Here is a 27851-nt window from a genome sequence, read left to right on the forward strand (position 1 = left end):
ATGGCAGTAACAGCATTAATGGACCAGATGTAGATAGTATCTGTGCCACAGTATTAAAGCCTGGACGGAGGATAAAAAATACTTATGTATAATCACCTTATTGCAGAGATAATAGTGAGAGAATATATCACAATTGTGATCGAGTTTCCCTTATTATGTATAACAATATTGTATAAAATGTGTGACAGGCAGAGATATAATCGCCCAACATAAATGTGGTAGTTTGGAGATAAGATCTTAATTGCCTGTTCGTCTACCAGACGGGGAAATTAAAGACGCATGTGCTCAATTATCCCCTGTTAGGAAAGTACGAAGTGAATATATTACTGTCCCACTTCAGTAATAGTAATAGGTGAATATATAACCATTTTTACATTTACTACTCATCCCCCTAGTTATTGTGTAATTACTCGAAATTCGTGGCAGGTAGAATTACTATAAAATTAAATCACAGCATGGAGATAGAATCTGACCTGCAAGGTAATCCATAGACGGGGGACAGAGAACGTTCTTGTCTAATTATCTTAGTATTAAGCGAATATATAACTCCCGAGAGGATAATCTTTAAAATCATTTATTATATATGGTCATTAAGAATAGTATTTCTGAGACTTAATTTGAGATATCTGATCATAAGGGACAATGTATCTCTGTTAAAATTATTGTTATTAACAGAGAAAAATGCTACATAAGAAAATAAGGATCGGATCCTCGATATATATATATATATGTAGCTACGAACAAATGCTGTGAATGTCCAAGAGAATAGGTGTGGACACAGTATGTCCTGGAAAAAACATATGGACCTTAATTAACTTTCTGTTTAATTAAAAATGTTACGCCTACGAAGGGAGTAATTTCTAGGAATTAATGCAAGGCAATTAAGCCTTGATATTGATAGATCTATATTATTATCTATATTATTATATTATAATTCCTGATACCATAATTAACACTCCAGTGAAGATACTGACACAATATTAACCTCGACTTCACAGCAGTATAATTTTCAGAGTGCAATAGTCACAACAGAGATATCTCTGGGAGAGAATAGAACATAATTACTAGCTTCCTCAGGATGTGTTACTTACACCTTTTTAATCACTTACTTTTCCTACTAATCACTTTCTATTAGTTTTTAACATTTCGCCTCTATATGGTTTTGTGTGTAATTACAGTTTTAGATGTTTAATAAAGGATTATGATTTTATACATTTATTAATAAAGAACAGTGAAGAGCCCCTGTTTAGAGAGAACTTTTTTCTTTCTCTTCTGTTCTATACATTATGTAAATAATGAAAGCAAATTGTGATGCACTGATACTATTTAATAAAACAATATTAAGTTATTGTTATGCTTTAAAATGATTTTCATTTGTTTTTGTGTAAGTAACTTTATTAAAACCAGCCAAATAAGATCCAGAAATAGTAAAATGTGTTAATAAAATGCAATTAAAGCAGATTGCAGTGTTATTGTCACTATTTGAGTTTATAATAATGCTTTTATTTCAATCACTTTCTTTCTCTTAAGAGTACTCGGGATTAAATAGATCTGGTTTGCATCATCATCATCATCATTTATTTGTATAGCGCCACTAATTCCGCAGCGCTGTTCAGAGAACTCATTCACATCAGTCCCTGCCCCGTTGGAACTTACAGTCTAAATTCCCTAATATACACACACACACACACACACACACACACACACACTAGGGTCAATTTTAATAGCAGCCAATTAACCTTCCAGTATGTTTTTGGAGTGTGGGAGGAAACCGGAGCACCGGGAGGAAACCCACGCAAACACGGGGAGAACATACAAACTCTACACAGATAAGGCCATGGTCAGGAATCGAACTCATGACCCCAGTGCTGTGAGGCTGAAGTGCTAACCACTAAGCCACCATGCTGCCCCACTACAGCTATTGATAGTCTGCTGTACTTGTGTGAACCATTTCTCTCCTCCTAAAATAGAGTTTTATGCAGATGGTAGTGATCTTATAATAACTAAGTATCTTGTCTCTTCAAGGAAAACTACATAATATATTATTTGACCTGAAACCCTGATAGATATCGGTAGTCAGTGATTATATAACACCAATATTTTCTGGTTGTTATTTACCATATAATAAGTATTTGTCTCACTCACACCTGGTTTTACATTTTGTATTGAATGTTTTCATAGATTACAATGTTATCCCTCTGTTAGTATACAGAGCAGACTGCATTTAAGTAAAAATAAAATCATCTAACGCCAACATTTACACAATTGTAAAGGCAATAACAGATACTAAACCAAGCTAAAGAGTTTAAGTAGACATAAAAGCTGCAAACGCAAACGAGCTATAGGAACAATAGAGCTATAACCGCTTGAAACAAGAACAGAGAACAACAAGTTGAACATCAGCACTTCCATCTTTTTTGGGGATCCAAAACACCACCCACAGTCTGTGACTCCTCTCCCATCTGCTTCTCCAACAGGATAAATGACTTCATTAGTTATCCATGGAACAAGTGCACCAATACCCAACAACCACTTTAATCCAGAGAAACACCAAAAATAATCCACTCCAGGACCATCCACCAAAGTAAGAACAGGAAGACAAAGAACCAAAGGAGAGGAACATCTCCCGACAACGTCTTCACTCTAATTAGGCAGTAAGTGACAAACACCTACAACACCCCACCACCACCTATATATCCCGCCAGGTTACACCACCTATAGATCCCGCCAGGTTACACCACCTATAGATCTTGCCAGGTGACACCACCTATAGATCCAGCCAGGGTACACCACCTATAGATCTCACCACGTTACACCACCTATAGCTCCCGCCAGTGTACACCACGGCATCACATTCACTTTCCACTTAGTGCCGGGACCCCTATTCTCTCCGCAGGGCAGCAACCAATCACAGCTCCACTGATACCTCATCACAACGCAGACAGTCCCTATCCTACATCTCTACGTATAGATATGAAGGATTTATTATAGCGAGGTGTTACATGGAAGACATATTACAGGGCACTACACCACCATGGAGATTGGGCTCTGGATCCCACTGTCAGACATACTATGGAGACATAGAGCTGAGTTACTGACCCTGCTGTGTGTTATGTTACCAAGAAATTCCCTATAAAGTGTTTACGGCTAGAGTATCTCTAAACCCTCAGCCCCTCGTTACCAGTTTCAGTCATGTTTCTATATGGTGGTAAAATATACACTAATATCTGTATTTGACCATATAGCCAGGTGAATCTTATGTAGTGTTTTTGTCATGACAGAGCTTTCTGTCATTTATCTACATTCTAATTATCCTGATATGTTTATTTAGATTAGAGGAGAACTGTAAGAAGAACCTATATAAGTATATCCTAAAATGTATTCCAACGCTTCTCCCACATCTATAAATGCTACATATATATATATATATATATATATATATATATATATATATATATATGAGGATATATATATGAGGATATATATGGTAAAGGGCGGCGCCTTCTGGTGTATACAGTGTATATAAACATATAAGCACAGATGTACACAAAGTAGTTCAGAGGAGTTAAAACAGAATGGTGTCTGAATAGATGCACCGCAGGTGACTCATAAACACTGTAGTGCAGGATAAAGATGATCTACGATTGATCGTGCAGATTAATAGAAGTGGTGTGCGTACCAGATATATAAAATCAAACCGCTTATCTGTATAGTAGCTCCTTAGGAATCCCGGAGTATGATTTGCAACCAATTCTCCTTAACGATGGATAAAATGTATGTTCTAAAACAACCGCGACACCAAACTTATCCGCACTACTTTGAAGAGTTTAATAACAAATTAAATCCAAAGGGTGAGTGCCATAGGACTCCATTTCTCTCTCTCTAGCTTTCAGCTTGGCACATTGATTGACAGCCTGGGGGTCAGCTCAGCAGGCAGACAATACGTCGAGTAGATAGATGTCTAGCTGCGCTAACAATATATACGAAAAGCCCCCCACCCCGTGTCCAGCAGCTTCGGATGGAGAGCGGAAAGACACTGACAACGGGGAGAGGAGAGGGACATACACACATGTGCTGTTTCCTATAGTTTAGGTAAAGGGTATAGGGTCTATGATGTAACTGTGTGTGCATGGTTTCATCTCTTTTATTTTGCTTTTTAAACTGGTGCAATTCCAGCAGGTCAAGTGATGGGGTCACTGATATGGTTTGCTGTACTACACTGTTCAATCTGCATCTGAAATATCAGCTCTGGTTTAAGTAGAAAAACTTTTTTGAAGTCTCTTCATTTTCTATATTTATTATGATATATATATATATATATATATATATAATCATAATAATAATACAAATTCCTGTCCACCTCTCCGGGGTCTCGGCCCCACGTGAGCGGCCTTACTCAGAAACCTGATCTGACCCAGTCCAGCCCACGGTAAAACTAACACTAACAGACTAACTAGCACCAATCGTTTCCTCACCCTCACCCTCCTCACCAGGGTAACCCACCAATGAGTAAAAAACAAAACCTGACCCTAACCTCACAGTATAAGTAGCCCCTAATAGAGATGCTTCCGACACCGCAGTACAGGAGAACTGTGTGTGGGAAATGGAGAGTGACTGATAGACGAAGGGGCAGGAAGAGGACTGAGGACAGGACAGTAATGGGGGAAATGTTTATTATGTATAAGCATGAATACCTCCATAATACTGATCACTGGGTATAGCTCCCCTCACACCAGAGAGACACTGACAGACTGAGGACCTGCTGTATGAGGCGCGGCATAGCTGCAGATGGTCTCTACAGATCTCCCCTGTTACTACTGACCTGTCCAAGCAGGAGGGAAGAGGGGATGGGAAGGAAACACAGGGAAAATGAGTTTAATTCCTTCCAGAAATTTAGGAGATATGATTGGTGTTACAGAAGTTGGCCTTCAGTAGCTCTGTACTACCAGAGGTACTGAAGGGCACTGCAGCTGCTTGGCTGGAGGTGTGTGGAGTTGTGAGCAGCCTGGAGTCATTTAATGGGCCTATAGGAGGGATTGTATGTGTACTGCTCTGGATCACTTCTCAGTTAATGAAGCTAATCGTGAAGATTAAAGGTTTCTGTCCTCCTTGAGTTCCCTGCTGATGTGGTACTCAGACCATTCTCCTGACCTGCAGCAGTTAGTCTCATTAACTCCTGGATCCTAATCACCTGTGTCTGGCCTTTAAGAGACTTCCTTTCCCTGCAACCTTTGCAGTTCGATTGTCCTTGCTGCTGCTTTTTGTCTGTAAACCCTGTGATTATTCTATTCTGGTTTGATACTCGATTTTGACCTGACCATCCCTGATTGCTGCCTTAATGCTTGTGACCCTGACTACATATATCGCTACCGGACCGACCCTTTGCCTGGTGTCTAACTCTGCCTATCGTCTGTGATACCACTTCCCAGCCTCAGATTCGTGGTGCCCGTTATCTTCTCCATCGGACTCACCTGTGTTCGCTGTGGTTCATTATTCAGCAATATCTTGCTTCTTCGCCTTGCCTTGCACTGTTTTGCTCTCCAGCGCCATCTCCACACAGGCCACAATTGGCATTACATCCATCCTCAACTCTACAATTTCAAGCTTCCGAAGCTTACCTGGACCTCCGTGCTACCTGTGCCTGCAGATCACCTCACCTGCCCGGTATCCAGAGTCCCCAGCTCCACTGCTTTATCTGGCAATCCTGCCATCCTATACCAGCACTTATCCTGTTACCCTGTGCTGCAGTTTACCCTTTGTACCTGGCAGACCTGTACATAACTGAACATAACCACAGTGCTACACCTGTGTATGGCTTGGTCTGCAGCCTTTTACCTGCAGACTGTTCGCTCCATAGCTAATTGCACTCTGAGAGGCCTGTGGCCAGCCACTCCCATTGCCACAATATGTATAGAAATAAGTTGTTTGGTAAATAAAACTCTGCCTGTAATTCTGCAAAGGATTTAAGAATACCTCTGGAGTACAATTGTCCCAAAGAAATAATTCCCGCATTTTTCCACTTAGGAAATAGCTTTAATTTATATAACTTAGGTAACTTCGTATTAGCCCATATTGGGACATCCTCATCCAACCCAGTAGACTGTGGCGCCCTTCCCATGACGCTCCAGATCATCAGTGCTTGTTTAAACAGTGGTGGGACTGAGCTAGTGATTCTTGTGCCCAATAAGGCCTGTATAGGAGGTCTGTCCAGCCCAGTGCATTCTTTCAGGAAACTAGTAAGGGTAGGTGTCGGTAAGCCCCCAATCCATTCATGCAAATGAGCAAAATATTAGGCCCTAAAGTCAGGGAGAGCCAGATTGCCCATCGCTCGCGAATGACACAAGGAAGTCAGCCTAATCCGTACTCATCTCTCCCCACAGACCAGAGAGGATAGATATTTATTGATTACGGAGAAAATTCTCCTTGGGAGGTAGACCGGAGAATGGTATAGTAGATACAGAAACTTCGGCTGCATAATCAGATTGACCCTGCCGATACTGATAGAGGTAGTCCAGTCCAAGTAGCTATCTTGGCCTGAAGATAACCAATTACTGGTTCAATATTAAGGGATATGTATTCAGAGTGCGAATTGGTGATCCATATACCTAAATACTTAAATTTCATAGTCCATTGCAACGGAAGGGACCCAGTAACCTCATCCGGACCCCCGAACCCCCTACCAATGGGAAGAATATTAGATTTAGACCAGTTTATCCCCAGGCCCGAAAACCAACCAAACTCTTCTACCAGGTGCAATAGAGTGGTAAGAGATGGCCCAGAGTCCTGGAGAAAGAGGAGCATGTTGCCCACATAAAGTGCGACTTTGTCTACCCCGTCCCCCGCCCTGAGTCCACAGATTCCAGGATGCACCCTTATCATATATGCCAGGGGTTCTATGGCTATGGCAAACAGGGCTGGCGAGAGGGGACAACCCAGTCTTGTACCTCTACCTAGTGCAAACAGGGAGGAGGTGTGGCCGTTAACACTGACTCTGGCCATAGGGACCGAATATAGCAATTTCACCCAAGACAAGAAAATGGGGCCTACACCGAATCTGTTCATGACTTCCCACAAATATTCCCATTCCACAGAGTCAAATGCTTTAGCAGCATTTAGGGATATTATCACTGCCCCCTTCCCATGACCACTGGGCATCTGTTACTGGGTATAAAGGTGGCGAAGATTAATGGCCCTAGATTTCCCCGGCATAAATCCCGTCTGGTCTGGGTGGATAAGCTGATCAATAACTCTGTTCAGTCTCATAGCAAGTACTTTGGCTAGAATTTTTACGTCCATTGTGAGGAGAGAGATGGGCCTATATAAATCCTGTAGCAATGGGTCTTTGCCTGGCTTGGGGATAACCACTATTACTGCCTCTGACATGGAAAGTGGCAGAGCAGTTGCTTCGAAAAATTGATTATATTTCTCTAGTAGTATAGGGGCGAAGAAAGAGCCAAACGTTTTGTACAAATCCATAGGCAAACCGTCCACCCCCGGTGCCTTACTACCCAGGAAAGAAGACATGGCCGCCTCAATCTCTTCTACAGTAATAGGAGCATCAAAGGAGACCATATCCTCCACCAAAAGCCTAGGCAACCGCACCTTAGACAAAAAAGCATCTAATTCAGAAGTGGAGTAGTCCACCCTGGAGGTGTACAAATCCTTATAATAGGCCCGGAGAACTATGACAATGTTCATATTGGATGGTCCCAGTCCAGTCAGATATGGCAGTTTTGGTCTGGGCCTGCAATTCAGTTCTAGCTAGATACGCCATAAGACTTCTACTCTTGTCTCCCTGAGCATACATAAAGTGTTTGACGTGTCTAATAAGTAATCCATCCAATTTTTCGGGGCATGTAACCAAGCCAGCCGATCCTCGGGAAGCCAGATGTCAAATAAACCTGTTCCAGATCTCGGCAGGACTGATCCAATCTTAATTCTTCTGCCCTGGAGGATTTTTTTTGACCCTCAACTCGGTTTATCAATGTACCACGGAGAAAGGCTTCAAAGCCATCCCAAAGGATAGGTGGGCTAACTGTTGCAACATTTTGTGAGAAAAACCCCTCCCATTGTCATGTCAAATCTCCACCCAATCCCATAAGAGTAAACCAGAACGGATTAAATTTCCAGAATCTAGTTTCAACGTCAGAAGTCAGGGTTACTACCAACAGAATTGGAGACTAGTCAGATATTCCCCTGGAAAAGTAACCAATTTCTCAAATTGAAGAGGCCAACCTACTAGATATTAAAACCAAGTCTATTTGAGAAAATACATGATGTGTTAGTGAATAGCAGGAAAATACTCTCTGAGAAGGATATCTAACCCTCCAAATATCCATTAGTCCCATATCCGTTATTAGTTTTGCAAATGAAGAAGGCCCGCCACTCACTGCCAAGGTTGATTCCCGCCATCTATCAAGGCCCTCATCCATAACTGCGTTGAAATATCCAAGGCATATTACATGTGGAGAGATGGCTATAAATTTAGATGCTATCTTAAGTATTTCTGAATTAAAAGGTGGAAAACATATCTACAAAGAGGATCCAATTGTACCTCCTCTAGTACATATCTTACATTATTTTTTTATAAGCACCGATACTCCTCGTGAATATGAATAATGTACCGCGTGATATGCCCAACCCACCCAGGATTTTTTCAAAGACATGACCCTACCTCCCACCAAGTGAGTCTCCACTAAGCAAGCCACATCTGGATAGTATTTTTTAAGTTGTGTGAGGACCAGAGAACGTTTCATATGGTCATTAAGCCCTCGTACATTCCACGTAAGGAGCCGAAGCCCTCCGCTTTTCACCCTAGGAGATTCCGTCATTGTCCCTCAAGCCCCGGCAAACAGCCCTCAAACCATACCATATTAGAGCGGACAATATTTTAAGGGTTAACAAGAACAGCATATTTCAACAGGTTTCATTTGAAATATTTAAAAAGCAGATATACAAAACATCCTGAAGATCCAAAATAGAGCACATAACACGTTGCATTTGTTATACATACTAGTAGAACTACAATACACATACAACTTTCCAACCCAGCCCCCCCCCCCCGACCCCGCATACCTATACTAAAACAATGGTATACCTAGTCCCTTATGTAACTAAGAACTAAAAAAACTTTAACAATCTTACCAGCAACGAGAGGAGCTACCTGGTACTAGCTTGTAACACAGGGCTCTCCCTTAGTGTAACCTCTGCACATTGCACAAATATAAAGTAAAACATACATTATGAAAAAAAAAAATCTTATTGTATCAACAGTAAAGTAGAAAATGAGCATTATATTAGACTAAACATTTCAAACCAGGATTAGTCCTCATCTCGCTTGAGGCTCAACTCGAGGCCTGTCATCCAACCAAGCCACAGCCTCCCCGGGCGTAGAGAAGAAGTGGGAGCGACCATCCGCAATCACCTGAAGCCTCGCAGGGAACAACATTGCATAAGGCTGTTGTAAATCTCGGAGTCGTCGCTTGATTTGAGTGAATTGAGCTCTGCTTTTTTGGACTTTGTTGGCAAAGTCCGGAAACACAGACACCACTTGATTCTCGAATTTAAGTGGACCTTGTGTTCTGGCCAATCGAAGGATAGTATCTCTGTTCTTGCAGTGAAGCATCTTGGCTATAAATGTACGTGCCGGTGCCCCTGGCACCAGAGCTTGAGGGGGAAGACGATGGACACGTTCGACAGCAAATTGTGAGTTGAAGGCCTCCCTTCCGAATTCACTAATCAGCTAGGTCTCCGGGAATGTTTCATGAGTGGATCCTTCCGCACGCTCAGGTAGACCCACAAAGCGAACATTATTCCTACGGAGTCGGCCCTCCATATCACAAATTTTTTGCTTGCTGAAATTGACTTGCGTATCTAGGTCTGAGATCTCTCCCCTAACAGGGGCTGTTACATCCTCTAGCGAAGAAATACAGTGCTCCGCCTCTCCGACACGCTCCCTCATTTTTTGTAGATCTTGTCGGATAAGGGAAAGATCAGATTGTACCTCACCTATGCAATCTGTAACCCGTTTCTCAGAAGAGGTTATAGCAAGTAGGACCTGTTGCATGGAATTAGGATCCTCTGCTGATGTAGAAGGGCTGTCTGTCCCTGAAGTGGCCGACCTCGCAAACCCAGATGCCTCTGGAGATTGAGTTGTCGCTGCTGTTCGTGCATATGTTTCCAATTTTGCAGCTGCAGCACTTGTCTTGCCCATATTAGGATAAGAAGAGGAAGTCTATGGCTCGGGAGCACCAGTCTATTGGCTGCAAACTGTGCTGGAGGCCGGTCTAAATTACAGACCACGTAGGTAAGTATAATACATTGAAAGTCCCTGTTGCCAGTACGAACAGTCAAAATTTGTGGCTTCCCTTTATTAGGCCAGCAGGACAGAGAGGCGCTCCGGTCATACACCCGCGCCAGATCTCCCTCACGCTCACAAAGCATGGTATATTGCGTGTACTCCTCGCCGACCTGACAGCCAGTTCCACACTCCAGACACCCCGGGGAGCCTATTCGTCGAGCATATGTCCTTTTTAGTACTTCTGTGCACAGGTAAAACGGATTTTTGTTAAGATAATGTAGGGACAGCAGACTATAGACGTTCTACACCATGTCCTGGCAAGCCACGCCCCCCGTCCTGTTTGATTTTAGTCAGGAGGGGTGGGGGGATTTTACCGGCATAACCTATCATAGGAAGAGGTAATGTAGATTCCTATATACTTGATCTTGTTTGTCTGCCAGCGCAAAGCAAAGTAGTCTGTAGGATGGTCCTGAAGGAAGGGGGAGCATGGAGGAGCATGGCCTCCTATTTAATAAAATGAATTTTATAACCTGACAGGAGGCCATACTCATTCTTGAGTCTATAGAGAGCGGACAGAGGCTCCTGGGGATTTGTGAGGGAGAGAAGTATGTCGTCAGCGAAGAGGGAGATCTTAAATTCCTGGGGACCCACCACACCCGTTATCATAGCCGTCTGTCAGATCATTGCCACCAAGGGCTCTAGAGCGTGAAGACTAGGGGTGACGGGACAGTCCTGCCTTGTCCTATTGGAAAGTGAGAGGGGGTCAGATAAAGATCCGTTAACTAAGACCCTAGCTGTGGGGAGATCGTAAAGGGCAGATACCTTTGTCAGGAATTCAGCCGAGAAGCCATATGCCTTCAAGATGTGAAAAATAAAAGTCCCATGATATCCGGTCGAATGCCTTCTCGGTGTCCAGGGATAGCAACATGGCCAGGAGATGTTTCTGGTTTGCTTATTTGGACTAGGTCTATTGCACGACGGCCTGGGATGAATCCCACCTGATCGTAGTGGAACAGATCTGGAAGGACTCTGTTCAAATGGGTGGCCACTACTAGGCTCCTTCAATGGCACCTAGAGCCACTTACTTATGGGTAGCTGTTACAGCTGCTGCAGCGCTTTTTTCAGTGCTGGCTGGTACCTCTTACTATAGATCAGGACTGCTGGGTATCAGGCAGAGCGTTGACACAGAAATGCTGGATTCAACCCAGGACAGCCAGGGAACGGATTAGAGGGTAGGCTCTTATCTCTTGGTCACAGGATACAGCAGGCAGTAGGCGTCAGTCTCAGCTTGATACATTTACCCCCAGGATGTAATATATTCACTAAACTTAGATTTAACGCAATTTAAACTAAATTCACATCAATCTGTGATTTCCCAAATTACTTGCTTATTTAAATAGTCCCCTATCTTTTTAACGGGACAGAATGCACAGTAAAAAAATGTAACAACCCCTTGGCGTGTATTCGGGGTAAAAAGATGTCACTGATGAATAGACTTAAGTAGCATGGGATTTCCTTTCTTCAGAAGAGTGACAGAAACAAGTTTCCTCCAAAATCTCATAATAAATCAATACATGACCAAATGCATCTACACTCCCAGTGTCAGCACCAGGACTTAGGCTTTTCGGCACAGTGCGGCGGTTGCAAACCAGCGCCCATACATCAAATATATACATTTAAATTAATAAACATTCCCTTTAATTAATTTCTAAACCCTCTAGCACTGAGGTTTAACCCTCCTGTCGCTGGAGCATATATAATGCCAGATACAAGATCATAGATCTGGCGTTTTTATATATATATATATATATATATATATATATATATATATATATATATATATATATATGCCCTGAGAGCATAAGTGAGTTGTCACGATAAGCACTAGTCTGGCAAAGACCCATGGGACAAAAGCAATGATGTGCCACGTACCCTGCCATTAGGGGAGACACAGGAAGCCCCTCCAGCATGGGAACATGGAGGTAGACATCGTCTACGTCCAGGGGGGAAAGGAAATTCCCCTTTTCACCAGGCCAGCAAGAACATAACCACAACTAGTGGAAGCAGCAGATAACTCCTCGAAGGGACGGAAGCACCGAAACCTAGGTTGTCTCGATGTAGTGCCGCTGATGGCATAAAGAAGCTCTCGCTTCCTGTAGCTACAGAAAGAACTCTATAATTCTTAGAACTGGTATAACCTCGAAGTTCCAGTTAGAACCTGCATCTACTGCCCAGGAATTTAACCCCAAGGAACACCTGGCCGTCTTGTGTGCAGTATAAAGCGTGGGGGAAAAGGGGACAACATCCCAAGATACCAGAGTTTAAACATCCCAAAGACGTTCAGCCATATAAAACTCAGCACTAGGTCCAATCATGAGGAGAACGGCAGCCATGCCTCACTCAGCCTTAAGAACCGTGAATACCCAGGTCAGAGACCTGAATGGGCAGAACTAAATGCATTCCGCTGCAAGAGCAAATATATGGAAAATTACACCTGGACACGCACTGACCCGGAGCGAGGCAGCTCCCTGAGATTGTAGTCGAGAGGCGGATAACTGAGAATCTACCCTGGGACAAGTCCCATATTAAAACTCTTCCCATGGTAAGGAGTTAAAAAATAGATAAAGTTTCCCTGGCAAGTGGAACTTATGTGGATGAGACGGTGTAAACAGTACCCTTGTTCTCTCTTTCATGTAAAAGAATGAAAGTAGAAGAGACTGTAACCACAGGTGTTGCCATCCACACTGTACACTGGAGCCATCGCCTACACTACAAATATCTGTCCTCGCAGGCACGTGAACTAACTCCCTGTCCTCCTCGGCCTGTATTGTTCAGGAAAGAGTGCTTGCGCCCCCACCCTGGGAAGCCAAGGAGGTTCTCCATGAGGAAGCATCCCTAGCCAGCCCATAGCTGACTCACACTGGCCTGTGAACCTCTACTAGTGGTTTGTGCTAGCTGTAAAGCAGGTATGTGTGGTGAATGTTGAGAAGGTATAAGGTACACCTACCTCCGTGTCAGAGATAGCCCGAGAGAGTTGGGCTCTGGATGTCGTCAGTGATGTAGTCCAAGCCGATTTCTCCATAGCCACAGATGTCATTGCAGAGAACGCTCATCACGGCACTCCGACTCACACCCTGCACAAGGGCATCTGGGTGAGGCTGGCCTAAAGACATTTTAGAGTTACACACGGTAATAGTATAGAGTTGCACAGACTGTGCATCGGCCCCTGTAAGCTTGTAAAACCTTTCGTTAGCCAAACTGCAGGTGTCCTGCACATGGTGTGAAACCCACAAGATCACACCAGAGAGAAAATAAAAATGTAAGTGAGAAAGAAATAGTCCAGTCTCGAATATGTATTATGTGGGTGCGAAAAGAAAGTATAGTCGCGGTCTGTGGGGTGTTTGAGACGCCATGCGTCGACCAGCTGGTGTTCGTGCAAAGTACGTCTCACCCTTCGATACAGCTTACCGGCCAATCTAGCAGATCCCGAAGATGAGTCCGTCGGGGGATGCAGAACCCAGTTGAAATCTCCGCCTGTTATGGTGATGCCCTTCTTCATCGATTCCACTTTATCCAGAAGCTTTTCTAGAAATACAGGTTGATTAGAATTCGGACCATAGATGTTAATAAACGTATACATTTGGGAGGAGATTGTACATGTCACTGCCAGGCCTCTGCCTTCTTGTAATATATGTGAGTCTATATTCTGAACAGGTAGACGACTAGACATGAGAATTGCCACTCCTAAGGACTTGTTTCCTGCATTATCACTTGTGAAGACATACGGGAACTGGCGACTGTGCAACCTTGGAGCAAAACCTTGTTTAAAATGGGTTTCCTGTATGAAGGCTACGTCAATTTTTTTAGCTATGAGGTCGCGCAATAGACGGGACCGTTTTTCGGGGATATTCAAACCCTTGACATTAAGGGTAACACATTTGAGTCTACCCACCATTGCCAAGCAGTTCTAAGTGATTACATGTGTACCACCACAAAGGGAAAAGAGGTATGAACCCGTAAGTAAATTGTAGTTGGGGAAAGTTAGAAAAAGTAGGGATAAGGGGGAAGGAAAGAGGGTCAGGAAGCCATAAATGCTTAAACTGAAGTATCAGTATCAACAGAGAACTAAGAATCTTTGGCATGTTTATAAGACCGTTCCGGCAAACCATGTAGGACCGTGGTCCAGACATGACCCGGAATATAACACTCAGTCTTAGAGCCCTGAGGAGAACAGCAAACAGCAACAATCAAACAAACATAAATAAATGTTCCGCACCTCACCCCCAGCATAGCCCTGGGTGATCTCAACCCAGGCCCTTGCCCAGCAGAGAGGCGCAGAACCTACACTACACATATGTACTAACAAATCTAATTTTGTGAAACATTAAGCATGAACACATAGCTTATCAAAAATACTTGAACAATATAACAGTAGAAAACTTTAGAAAAATGATGATGGGCTAAACAGATCAATAATGGACACCAGCAGTTTAGAATAGCACATTAGGGATGAAGAATATAAAATAGACAAAAATAAAATAAGGATATTAAGGATATTCTCGCCCAAGGAAAACAATCTACAATAGAAGGCCTTCAACAGGGTCTTAGGAGAGGTCTTCCTCCGAGGAGTGGATATTCGCACTCAGTTGTGCATGATCAAGTGTTCCCTTGCGCCTGCTGATTTAAACGCTTTTGCGGTGACCGTTTAGATCTACTTGAAAGTTGGAATCTATCGTCGTGTTGTGCCTCCATTACCGGGTATAGACGTTGATGGGACTCCTGCCATTCAGCTAGAGCAATTAGTGGAATGCTCAAGGTGGAGCAGAAGTCCGGCAAGTCCGGCGGAATCCTGAGGACTGCTGACTTTCCCTCATGTGTAACTTGCAGTTGGAGCGGAAAGCCCCATCTGTACTTAATTGATTTTTTCCGGAGCTCCTCCGTGAGGGGTTTAAGCTGCCTCCGAAATTGTAGAGTTTGCCAGGAGAGGTCTTGGAATATGTGGATTTCCTGACCGTTGAACTCCAATCCTTGGAGACCCCTTAGCTTGCGTACAATCTCATCCTTCTGCGTGTAGTAATGGAGTCGGCATATAACATCTCTAGGCCTTTCCGTTGGGGCCCCCCTTGGGCGTAGTGCCCTATGCGCTCTGTCAAATACAATTGTATTGTCTGATGGTAATTCCAGGACCTCATTGAACACCTTTGTCAAAGCGTCTATCAGGCCCTGTGGGGGGACATCCTCCGGCAAACCCCGTATTCGTAAGTTGTTCCGACGACCCCGATTATCTAAATCATCTATCTTTTGCTGGAATCCTTGCAGAGCCTTAGCTTGTTCCGCCACCGTCTTTTCTAGAGCTGTAACACGTTCATCTCCCTTTTCCTTGTGTTCTTCAAGGGCCACCAGGCGATGGCCAAGGTGGGCGATGTCTGCTTGCAGTGTGGCCACTTCTTGGTGGACAATCTCTTGCAATTTTGCTTCCAGCGCTTCAAAATCTTTTTTGGAGGGTAGCTCTTGCTTAGTCGGGAGAGACTTAAGCATTTGTAGGACCTGTGACAGATCCTGTTGTTCTGCTACCCCAGTCCCCTTCTGACGGTGTGTGTCATCCTGGCGTGTGTCAGGCGATGTTGAGCCAGAAGCAGCAGAAGGAGATGTCATCTCTGGTTCTTCCACTGCCACAGGAATTTGTAAATATGAGCGAAGATCGGAACGTTGAGGGGTCTCCTGGGGTTTTTTATGGTTTTTCTTGGCCGAGCTTTTTCGGTCTTTGCCCATCAAGGCGATCCTAAGCGTGTTCAGCGACTTGTTCAAAGTATAATAATCATTGCAGGTAGTACATACTGTTGTGGTAAGACTGCCGCTATCTGCGTCTCCTCATGATTGGTCTAGGCAGCCATCCCGCAGAACGCGTCCCGCAGACTGTTTAAAGGAATATTACAGTATGTCCAGTGCGCCCCTGTCTGGCCAGAGAGCTAACCTCCATAGAACAGACTTGAAGAATTTATGTACTTGTAGATTTTGGATGGGTAATGTAGTAACGGAAAACTGCCACCAGATGTCAGTGTTGCTACATCAGAGTAAATGTTTCCACTGAGAGAGGCCTGTTTGCAGGTGAATCTATTCTTTCTGTGGATCTGTATTTCAAAGCTGCTATCTGTGGAGGACTAACCTCCCTCAGCCAGACAATATAGATAGATAGTTAACTTGTACCTTGAGGCCAAAGTGACAGCATCTGGGATCTGGTTCTGGTCTGTGTTGTGGCAGGTGCTGAGGCGCTAGCAGGCAGATGGCTTAGTTTGCCCCGCTGGATCAGAAGAGCCGACAGACTCTGGCACTCCCGGCAGCACCACCGCGACCACCCACAGCCTCACCTCCGTGTTTCAGGGCAGCGCTGGAGGATCCCTCCTTCCTCTTACAAATATCGGCAGCTGCGCCTGCAGGGCTGTCCCGCCGAGAAGGACTCCGCCTGGACCCCCGATAAACCGGAGCTGCTGGACACCCGCCGGAGAGGTAAGCCTTGGCTAGACTTACTGGTGGTGATCAGTCTTTGGAAGACACGAGGAGGGTTAGGCCGCACTCCCGGATATCAGATGTAGGGCAGAGCCTCGGGTGTTTGAGGGCTCAGATTGTCGCTTGGATGCACCGTGGAACAATTCCGCCCACGTGTGAATTGTGAGCGCACCCCTGTATTGGATGTTGAGGGGTTCTATGTAGTTTGGCGCAGGAGCTCACTCCTAACGCGTCTGACTCGAATGGCCGCCAAGCCACGCCCCCAGAAAATAAAAATGTAAAACCCCACCAAGAAAATTTAGGCTGAAAAGGTCCAATACTTAAGTGTAATCGTAAGGTTGTACGGTAATGCAGACAGTCTGGTCATTACAGGGATAGTCACACACACCCTGCTCAAGCCTAAGCCAGGTAGGACAGTGTGAAGCAACAAGTTTAGCAGTACAACCTATGCGGTGAGCAAACATACCTGCTGGGGAAGTATAGCATGAGAGACAGGACACAAGTGCATGGAAGATGGTATCTCTGCTAAGGAAGCCCACCCTACTTCCAGCTCTGTCGCTATGGCTGTCCAAGAGCTTTACTCCGAGAAGGATATTTGCAGTAGCGGCACTTGCCCATCTGTCCAACCGCATCTGTGTATTTCTGTTTGCAGGAGTGTAATTATTTAGGAGGACACAAGGATCTGTACGAAGACGTGAAGATGGAGAATCACCGGATCCTCACATCACTGGGTAAGAGGAGACTTTTAGTTATTGTAAAGTGGAGCAGTTTTAAGGGCCAAATGGATACACATCATCTGATAATCACATAGAAACAATGTAATCAGTCACTGTGTGTTTTCTACAGATGGATCCAGTAACAGAAATACCCCAGAGAGATATCTCTGTCCTCTTTATTCACAAGATTGTAAAGAAGAAAATCCCTGTATCCCACAGGAGTATCAGGTATTTGACATTTTAGGGTCTCACCAAATACCAAAGTGAATTTTTCAATTTATGATCTGTAAAAAAAAGCTGCGTGGATCTTATACACTGATATTCTCCTGTTTCACCACAAATTATTAATTCAGATATTTGTAAAATATATTTGTATTGTTTTCTGGCCTATTTAGGATGAAGTCCTGACTGATATTAAAGTAGAAACGATAGAAGGAGAGGAAGAGACGTATGTGAGGGGTGATCAGCAGTGTAAGGAGGAGGAAATCCCTACAGATATCAGCACAGGTGAGTAATAAACACTTATTACAGAAGAGTCACATATTCTGCTTATATAAACAATGTAATCAGTCATTGTGTTTCCTACAGATGGATCCAGTAACAGAAATACCCCAGAGAGATATCTCAATCCTCAGGATTGTAAACAGGAAAATCCCTATATCCCACAGGAGTATCCGGTACATGATATTTTAGGGTCTCCCCAAATACCTAAATGCCAAAGTGACTTTATTATGTTATCTGTAATAAAGCTGTGTGGATCTTATACACGGATATTGTTATGTTTCATCTCAAATGATTAAATCAGATGGGTCATTCCACATCAAATCAACACAGGTTTTCAAACTGACCGTTTCAGACTGTAATGAAATTTGGTATAATAAATACTGCCATGGGTGTAAAGAAAACCCCCAAATGTTAGGCTGATATGTTTTTTAAATTGCATTTGTAGCTCACCGGAGTCAGCTAGAGAGTTGTGCAAGGTCTCATTTTAAACCTCTTTTTATGGGCTACACAGCATTATGTTTCAAAAAATATAACATTTTCTATATCAAAATGTTGATTTTCTCGAAAAGCCATATTTTTAAATTTTTGAAAAACATCTCAAAAATTGTTCATACTGTTGTTAATAAATCCCCAAAGTTGTATTTAGGGATCATGATGGGATCATCTGTTACAAGAGCTTTCACTTTGGACTGTTTGTAAAAATAATGAAAATGAGAACTATCTAGGCCTGTTCATTACTTTTAATTTATCTCATGTAACAATCCCCTTGATGTATATTATGTACAATGACACAGTATGTTAAATACTGAAATATTTAAAGCATTTGTGATAATTTCATGTCTGTCACATATTATAAGGAAGCTTATTACAGATCATTACCATTTGGTGCTGCTGCTCGGGATGGATGGTCTACTTGATGGGTTGGAACTGGCTGAAGGCTTCATTTGTTTTTAGTATTCCCATATCAGACAGGATGTACAATACACCTGTGGAGTTACCTGATTCACCTTACACAGAACATCTACCATAGTAATCCATAAAACATCCGGCTTCCTGGGTATGATAAAGATGGTGATGGACCAGCTGGATGGAGGATATCACTTTCACTTCATCAATGTTTTCATCCTTCTCCAGAATAAATACGAGCCACCATTTCTTGTCATAGACAGCAGTTACATACTCTCTGATGTCAGCAAGTGGCAGCTAATACTACATTACCTCGAGGAACTGAAGAATGACCATCTTGCTCTTTTTGAAGTGTCCCAAGTTGTTTTCTGCAGCTGCCACAAACTTTAGCAACTTTTGAAATTTCAGAAAATAATTTACACATCCATTCTGAAACCTTTCTCAACCCCTTTGTCACTCACCGGACTGTGAGTGCTTCTTCCCGGACATTTAGGAACCGTGGCCGTCCTCCATCCTGAGGGACTGCGCATGCGCAGCCCTTTCTAATCCTTCAGTGTATGTTCCTTTAACTTAATTGGCAGATCAGGCAACACTCCCTATATTAAGCACCTGTGGTCAACACCACGTTGCCTGATCTTGGAGTCTCATTCCCCATGAGTCTCTGAAGGTGTTTCCTCGTTTATTCAGCGCTGCTGATTCCTGTGGTTTCCAAACCACTTCTACCTCTGTGGTTTCCAAACCACTTCTACTACCGTGGTTCCCATACCACATCTACCCTTCTGTGTATGTGGTTCCCATACCACATCTACCCTTCTGTGTATCATCGTGACTGTGAGCTGATTCCTATCCGCTGCCTCCATGCACTACAGTCTTCTAACCACTTCAACTCTACCATGTATTATTGGGACTGTTAGCTGATTCCTATCCGCTGCCTCCGTGCACTACAGTCTTCAATCCTCATCCACTCACCTGTTCATCATCGTGACTGTTAGCTGATTCCTATCCGCTGCCTCCGTGCACTACAGTCTTCAACCTGCAACTCGTCTGTGTTTCATCGTGACTGTTAGCTGATTCCTATCCGCTGCCTCCGTGCACTACAGTCTTCAACCTGCAACTCGTCTGTTTCATCGTGACTGTTTGGCTGATTCCTATCCGCTGCCTCTGTGCGCTTCAGTCTTCAGTTCATCTCAACCCTCCCGTGTTTCCTCGAGACTGCTGCCACTATTGCTATCCGCTACTCTCCGAGATCAACAGTTCCAGTTCAACTCTGCTCTCCCGTGTGCCATCGTTACTGCACCTGCTGGTTGCTATTGGCTACCTCCGTGTGTCCGCAGAGACCTGCTGCTGCTACTCCTCAGCTCTACTCATCCATCTACTGCTGATCCGCTCTCCACGCTTTCCTGTGTTCCCGCTGGTCTCTACCCGCCTGTTAGCATTGGATTCGTGTCTCTCTACTTTCCCCTCTGCTAGACCATCGCCATTCTCCAGGGTCCTCCAGGAGTCCAGGTCCACGCTCTACTGATTCCTGTATATTTGTTTCCCTGCTGGTCTACCTACCTGTGCGCTGCACCTACTAGACCACCGCTTCACCCATCCAGGGACTTTGTATCCTGCCGGCCTCCGGCCGTTCAGGTATCTCTGCACTCCTGTCTGACTGCCTGCTTCTGAACCATGGTATGCATACTTCTCATTGACTGTGCTGGTGTATTGCATATCTTGCTGGACTGTGTTGGTTCCCCTCTGGAGTTTGCTATCCGCTGAGTCTATTGCCATCATTGACTGTGTTATCTCGTGCCGGATTACTTCAAGAGACTTTCTATTATTGCAGTGCTGTTCAGTCATATATATATATATATTGTGCATATTACTGTGGATCAAGTTTAAGGTGCCCGTGTATATCTTGTGTTGCAGTCTCTCCCCGTGCACCTCCTCACATATATATTTCAGTGGTACAACTTGCTAGTGGCAGACCACTGATCCCTGTTTCCAGTATCACCTGTTCCAGTATCCTCTCACATAGCAGTGGTACAACTTGCTAAACGCAGACCACTGACTCCCCGGATACCTCCACTTGGATTCCATTCCTTCACTCAGACAGCGGTACAACTTGCTATCCGCAGACCGCTGACTCTCATCACCTCCTCGTTTCTGTTGGACATTCCTCCTCACTATAGCAGTGGTACAACTTGCTTCCGCAGACCACTGACTACCTGCACGTGTCCTTTGTCCATACAGTTCCTCGTGTATTATTACCTCCATATTGCCAGTGCTGCTAGTCATAGACTTTCCTGAGCATCTCATCATCTGCTATTTCCTGTTCCGTGATCACCCTGCTACCAGAGTACCATATTACCATCTATACTGCTCTGGTGAGCCTATCACCTGGTGATCCCTGGGTAAAGACTCCTAGTGCCCGTGACACCCTTCTTATTAGAAGTATGATTAACCTTTTTAAATGGATTGAAACAATAAGGTACCTGTTGCTTTCCTCCATCTTTATTCTTCTTTACTTCTCTAAACCAATTTAAACACCATAGTAGGACTGGGCTGCTGGGAAGTCGGGGAAATAATTCCAATGAGCCTCTGCTGAGGAGTGAGCGGAGCATGTGCTGAGCTCTGATTGGAGGAGCCCCATCACATGCTCCTTTGACCCGTGGATATCAGCCCTCATGGGCTGTATCTTCTCTTCTTTGCCTGACCGGGTGACTGAGGCATCTTCTTGTAAATATATGTTGCTCCCAGTCTGCTGGGTCTCTCCCTCCCAGTACCCCTTCTCCAAGCTGCTGATCCTCCCTGCTCCCAGAACACATTCTCCCAGTCTGATAATCCACTGTAATTATACACTCTGCTTTTTCAAATGTGACTCAAATGGTCCAGGGTCGGGTAAGGTTTGGGTGGGCTTAAATTAGTGACTGTCACGGTCGTCTGTATTTCTTGATCCGATTCGGGACCCTTGGGACTAGCTGGAGCAGGAGTGAAACAGAACCTAGCAGCCTGGATGATCTTCCTGCTCATGTTCTTGTTGATTGTAGAATATAGCAGGGGAATGAGCAGTCTGGAAATGTAGACAGGAACAGTGCACTAGTAATGCAGACTGGAACACTGCACTTGTAATGCAGACAGGAACACTGCACTTGTAATGCAGTCAGGAACACTGCACTTGGAATGCAGACAGGATTACTGCACTTGTATTGCATTCAGGAACACTGCACTTGTAATGCAGTCAGGAACACTGCACTTGTAATGCAGACAGGAACACTGCACTTGTAATGCAGTCAGGAACACTGGAGCCAAGAACTATCCTCTGGAGAGAAGTGTGTTGTTCTGGCAATGAACAGATCACAGCAGCAGGTTTAAATAGGGTGTCCCAAACAACTATTGGCTGATCAGTTCATGTGATCACAGCTGCAGAATCTGGTTGGTCTGGAATGATCACCTGACTGCATCCAGGATGGCCGCGCCCATGCAGCAGAACAAACAGTATGTGTTTGTTTAAAAACGGAGGTGTGGGGAACGGGAATGCTGCAGACGACCAGAAGGGACCCAGGTAGCCGTGATATGACAGCGGCGGATGAGGTAAGTGCGGCTAAGATCCCGATTTGTGACAGTGACCAAGGGGCTTTTCTTCACTAATTAAAGCCCACCCAAACCTAACCTGTCCCTCTAAAAGATGGGCCTATTCAGCACAACTGAAGTGTCCTCCCCATAAGTTTACACACCTGTGCAGAAGTGGGAGCAGGCGCTGTCTGTAAAATCTTGCCCCCAAACACTCCTGAAGAGGAACGTGCATTCCTCTAATAAAGTGAACTGGAAAAATAATGTTTTGTTGATTTTCTGAGATGTCTGGGGCCTCAATAAATACAATTTTCATTAATCACTCAAAACTGAAAGCTCTTGTAGCAGATGATCCCATCATGATCACAAAACAAAACTTTGGGGATTTATGACCAATAGTATGAACAATTTTTGAGATGTGTGTTTATATATCATATAAAAGCCCATAAAACGAGGTTTAAATGAGACCTTGCCCAACTCTGTAGCTCACTCAGGTGAGCTACCAATGCAATTTGAAAATCGTTAAAAGCAAGTTTTTCCTTAAAAAGTGCAACTTTAAAGGCCTATAACTTCAAAACCAGTGCACATATCAGCCTAAGATTTGGGGGTTTTCTTTACACCCATGGCAGTATTTATTATACCAAATTCAATTGAAATTTTAGAATGTAAGGGAGAATTTTTTCTAAAATTGTGTTGATTGCATGTGGAATGACCCACATATTATTAGATGTGATATATTTTATTACAATAATCCTCTTAATGTAACTCTCACATGTTTGTCTCTCTACCTCCTATCCTCTTTGTATTGCTTCCTTTGTTCTAGTTGTCTTCTGATGTAGTTGCTTTCTCTATTGTCTCTTGCATTGATTTTTACTGATTATATTGTTACTCTTCTCCCTTATATGAATATTTTTGTTGAATTTTGCTGATTGTGCGACGCTTCGGATTCTATGGCGCCATATAAATAAGATGGTGATATTGTTATTGTTGGCTTTTTAGGGTGATGTCTTGATGGATATTAAAGAAGAAATTACAGAGGGAGAGGAAGAGACGTATGTGAGGGGTGATCAGCAGTGTAAGGAGGAGGAAATCCCTACAGATATCAGCACAGGTGAGTAATAAACACTTATTACAGAAGAGTCACATATTCTGCTTATATAAACAATGTAATCAGTCACTGTGTGTTTCCTACAGATGGATCCAGTATCAGAAATACCCCAGAGAGATATCTCCGTCCTCTTTATTCTCAGAATTATAAGGTAGATTTTAGGGTCTCACCGAATCCTAAAATTACTTTTCATTATATGATCTGTAAAAAAAAACCTTAATATTATACACTGATATTCTTCTGTTGAATATAATTTTATTAATTCAGATATTATTAATTATGATTTTTTTTTTATTATTTTTTGGGCTATTTAGGGTGACGTCCTGACTGACATTAAAGTAGAAAATGCAGAGGGAGAGGAAGAGACGTATGTGAGGGGTGATCAGCAGTGTAAGGAGGAGGAAATCCCTACAGATATCAGCACAGGTGAGTAATAATCGCTTATTACAAAAGGGTCACATATTCTGCTTATTCAGTCACTAAAACAATCATTTTTTCTACACCCTCCTCTGTTAGTACAAACTAATGAGGACAACGTATCTGTCCAGGGGGAGAGTCAGGAGCCATCAGCCCTTATTAGATTCCTGTTCTCCTCCTCACATCATATCACTGTGTGCTACCAGCCCAGAGATCTGACCAGTCTCCTCCTCACATCATATCACTGTGTGCTACCAGCCCAGAGTTCTGACCAGTCTCCTCCTCACATCATATCACTGTGTGCTACCAGCCCAGAGATCTGACCAGTCTCCTCCTCACATCATATCACTGTGTGCTACCAGCCCAGAGATCTGACCAGTCTCCTCCTCACATTATATCATTGTGTGCTACCAGCCCAGAGATCTGACCAGTCTCCTCACATCATATCATTGTGTGCTACCAGCCCAGAGATCTGACCAGTCTCCTCACATCATATCATTGTGTGCTACCAGCCCAGAGATCTGACCAGTCTCCTCCTCACATCATATCACTGTGTGCTACCAGCCCAGAGATCTGACCAGTCTCCTCCTCACATCATATCACTGTGTGCTACCAGCCCAGAGATCTGACCAGTCTCCTCCTCACATCATATCATTGTGTGCTACCAGCCCAGGGATCTGACCAGTCTCCTCCTCACATCATATCACTGTGTGCTACCAGCCCAGAGATCTGACAGGTCTCCTCCTCACATCATATCACTGTGTGCTACCAGCCCAGAGATCTGACCAGTCTCCTCCTCACATCATATCATTGTGTGCTACCAGCCCAGGGATCTGACCAGTCTCCTCCTCACATCATATCACTGTGTGCTACCAGCCCAGAGATCTGACAGGTCTCCTCCTCACATCATATCACTGTGTGCTACCAGCCCAGAGATCTGACCAGTCTCCTCCTCACATCATATCACTGTGTGCTACCAGCCTAGAGATCTGACCAGTCTCCTCCTCACATCATATCACTGTGTGCTACCAGCCCAGAGATCTGATCAGTCTCCTCACATCATATCACTGTGTGCTACCACCCCAGAGATCTGACCAGTCTCCTCCTCACATCATATCACTGTGTGCTACCAGCCCAGAGATCTGACCAGTCTCCTCCTCACATCATATCACTGTGTGCTACCAGCCCAGAGATCTGATCAGTCTCCTCACATCATATCACTGTGTGCTACCAGCCCAGGGATCTGACCAGTCTTCTCCTCACACTGTCTGGTGTATCTCATGGGACGTCAGTCTGACTACATGAAATTACCCATGAGCCTCTTGTACACTACCTCCTGTGACAGTATCCATAACCATCTCCCTGTACTACCACATGTGACATTACCATGAATATTTGATCCTCAGATGTATATTATCACTGTAATACTAATGCAAAATATGAGATTATTCTCCTCCCTCTAAGATCACATATACACCATCACAACGTACACTTCACACAAACTCCAACATCTCGCACACACCCGTCATTACACAATAGCTCCCCTCCAATCTACGTGCTTGGATGCTCTGTACAGTTGCTCTTTATTCTGCTGATCTGACTCTGTACCGAGCTTTACCCTTATACATTACTTTGTGCTGTTACCCATCTGTGCCCTGCTCCATTCTCCTACTCTGTCCTGATGCTCTCTTCTGCTCTGTGCAAGGATGGGAGACCTAAGAGTAGTGTAATCCCATATCCAGGACTCACTGCTAATTTAACCCACGTCTACTCTACTTTTGAGGCTCCAGTGTTTGTGTGTGAGATCATTGTCTGGTTTGAAGTGTTTGTAGTTCGCATATTGAAATCAAACAGCTGGACTTTTCAACGTTCTTATAGTATGAAAATGTTGGGCATTATAATATGATAAACTAAAATAAAATGTATTTCTCTCACGTCCTGTTGGGGGACACTGCGATACATTGGGGTATAGTAGGTGGTATCAGGAGTCCAGGCACTTAAACAGTTAAGTCTGTGAGTGTAGCTCCACCCCTGCTATACCCCTCCCAAAGCAAGGAGCCTAAGTTTATGTATAACAAAGCCAAAATTAGGTTAACCAAAAACAACACACAGTCAACCTAACAAACTCTCAGAGCAAGGGTGGGTGCATTGTGTCTCCCAATGGACTGCAAGAAAGGGATTTTACAGTACGTACAAAAATCCTATTTTCTATACATTTATTTTATTTCCAGCAGATGGATGCAAACACAGGAATATCTCAGATGAAAATATCATTTTGTCTACGGCCTGTGAAATAGAAGACAACATCACACTTGATTCTCACGGAGGAAACCCCACTACTCTAAATATACTTCCAATAATTCACAGAACAGAAAAATCATCTGATCCCTCTAATCATGAGGAATGTTATCCTGATAACGTAGATATTGTTACACACAGTACAGCTCATGCAGATGATACAATTTTTATATGTCCTGAACGTGGGAAATGTTTTACACAGAAATCAAATGTTGTTGATCATCAGAGAACTTACGCAGGTGAGAAACCGTTTACATGTTCTGAGTGCGGGAAATGTTTTACACATAATTCATCTTTTGTTAAACATCAGAGAACTCACACAGTTGAGAAACCGTTTACATGTTCTCATTGTGGGAAATGTTTTACATATCAATCAAATTTTGTTGAACATCAGAGAAGTCACACAGGTGAGAAACCGTTTACATGTTCTGAGTGTGGGAAATGTTTTACACAGAAATCAAATCTTGTTGAACATCAGAGAACTCACACAGGTGAGAAACCATTTACATGTTCTGAGTGTGAAAAATGGTTTACACACAAATCAAAACTTATTAGACATCAGAGAACTCACACAGGTGAGAAGCCGTTTATATGTTCTGAGTGTGGGAAATGTTTTACAATTAAATCATCTCTTGTTAGACATCAGAGAACTCACACAGGTGAGAAACCGTTTACATGCTCTGAGTGCGGGAAATGTTTTACATATCAATCAAATCTTGTTGAACATCAGCGAACTCACACAGGTGAGAAACCGTTTACATGTTCTGAGTGTGTGAAATGTTTTACAAATAAAACATCTCTTGTTGGACATCAGAGAACTCACACAGGTGAGAAACCGTATACATGTTCTGAGTGTAGGAAAAGTTTTACACATAATTCATCTCTTGTTAAACATCAGAGAACTCACACAGTTGAGAAACCATTTATATTTTCTCAGTGTGGGAAATGATTTACATGGAAATTAAAACTTGTTAAATATAACACAGGACAAAAGCAATTTGATATGAAACAGGTTTATTGTAATACTTTAAACATTGTAAAATCAGTTTACTTTATTAATGGAAATTAAAAAAAAGGCGTGTGTGTCTATATGTATATATATGTGTATATGTATAAATAAATATATATATATGAATTCACCTGTGAATTAATTAATTAATTAGTCACTCCCTAGAAATAGGTGAATTGTGATACGAAGATCCACGCCTCCTGACGAAGTCCTAAGGGATGAAACGCGTAGAGGTGATTGTGGAGACTCTCTGACTTCGAGCTGCTTCAAATATTGCTGTTCGTATGTGAATATCAGAGCTGTTGTACTATTTATGCCTGAATACTTTTGCCATCTGGTACGTGCTATTTTAATGTTTGGAATAAAACATTTTACTTGGATAATACACTATGGAAGCGCCCCTGTGTTTTTGATATTATATATATATATATATATATATATATATATATATATATATATATATATATATATATACAATTTTTTTTAGATTTACTGTTTTTATTAAACCATCAAAAGGGGTACAACAAAACC

The 27851-nt window shown here is 43.2% G+C and overlaps 1 protein-coding gene and 2 pseudogenes across 1 annotated transcript in view; 2 read left to right on the top strand and 1 right to left on the bottom strand.

The window, feature by feature from the left end:
- The window catches only part of LOC142108562 (uncharacterized), a 365380-nt gene that overhangs the window by 136346 nt on the left and 201183 nt on the right, over positions 1-27851 (top strand). Inside the window, 2 exon segments of the mRNA XM_075192316.1 lie at positions 23683-23747; positions 23911-24022. Of these exon segments, the coding sequence (XP_075048417.1) occupies positions 23683-23747; positions 23911-24022 (177 nt within the window).
- Positions 1-27851, bottom strand: part of LOC142108568 (uncharacterized) — a 131821-nt pseudogene that overhangs the window by 24046 nt on the left and 79924 nt on the right.
- Positions 2502-27780, top strand: LOC142108580 (uncharacterized; annotated as a pseudogene).

The sequence above is a fragment of the Mixophyes fleayi genome, chromosome 12 (assembly GCF_038048845.1).
Source record: "Mixophyes fleayi isolate aMixFle1 chromosome 12, aMixFle1.hap1, whole genome shotgun sequence".
In the NCBI taxonomy this organism is placed as follows: Eukaryota; Metazoa; Chordata; class Amphibia; order Anura; family Limnodynastidae; genus Mixophyes; species Mixophyes fleayi.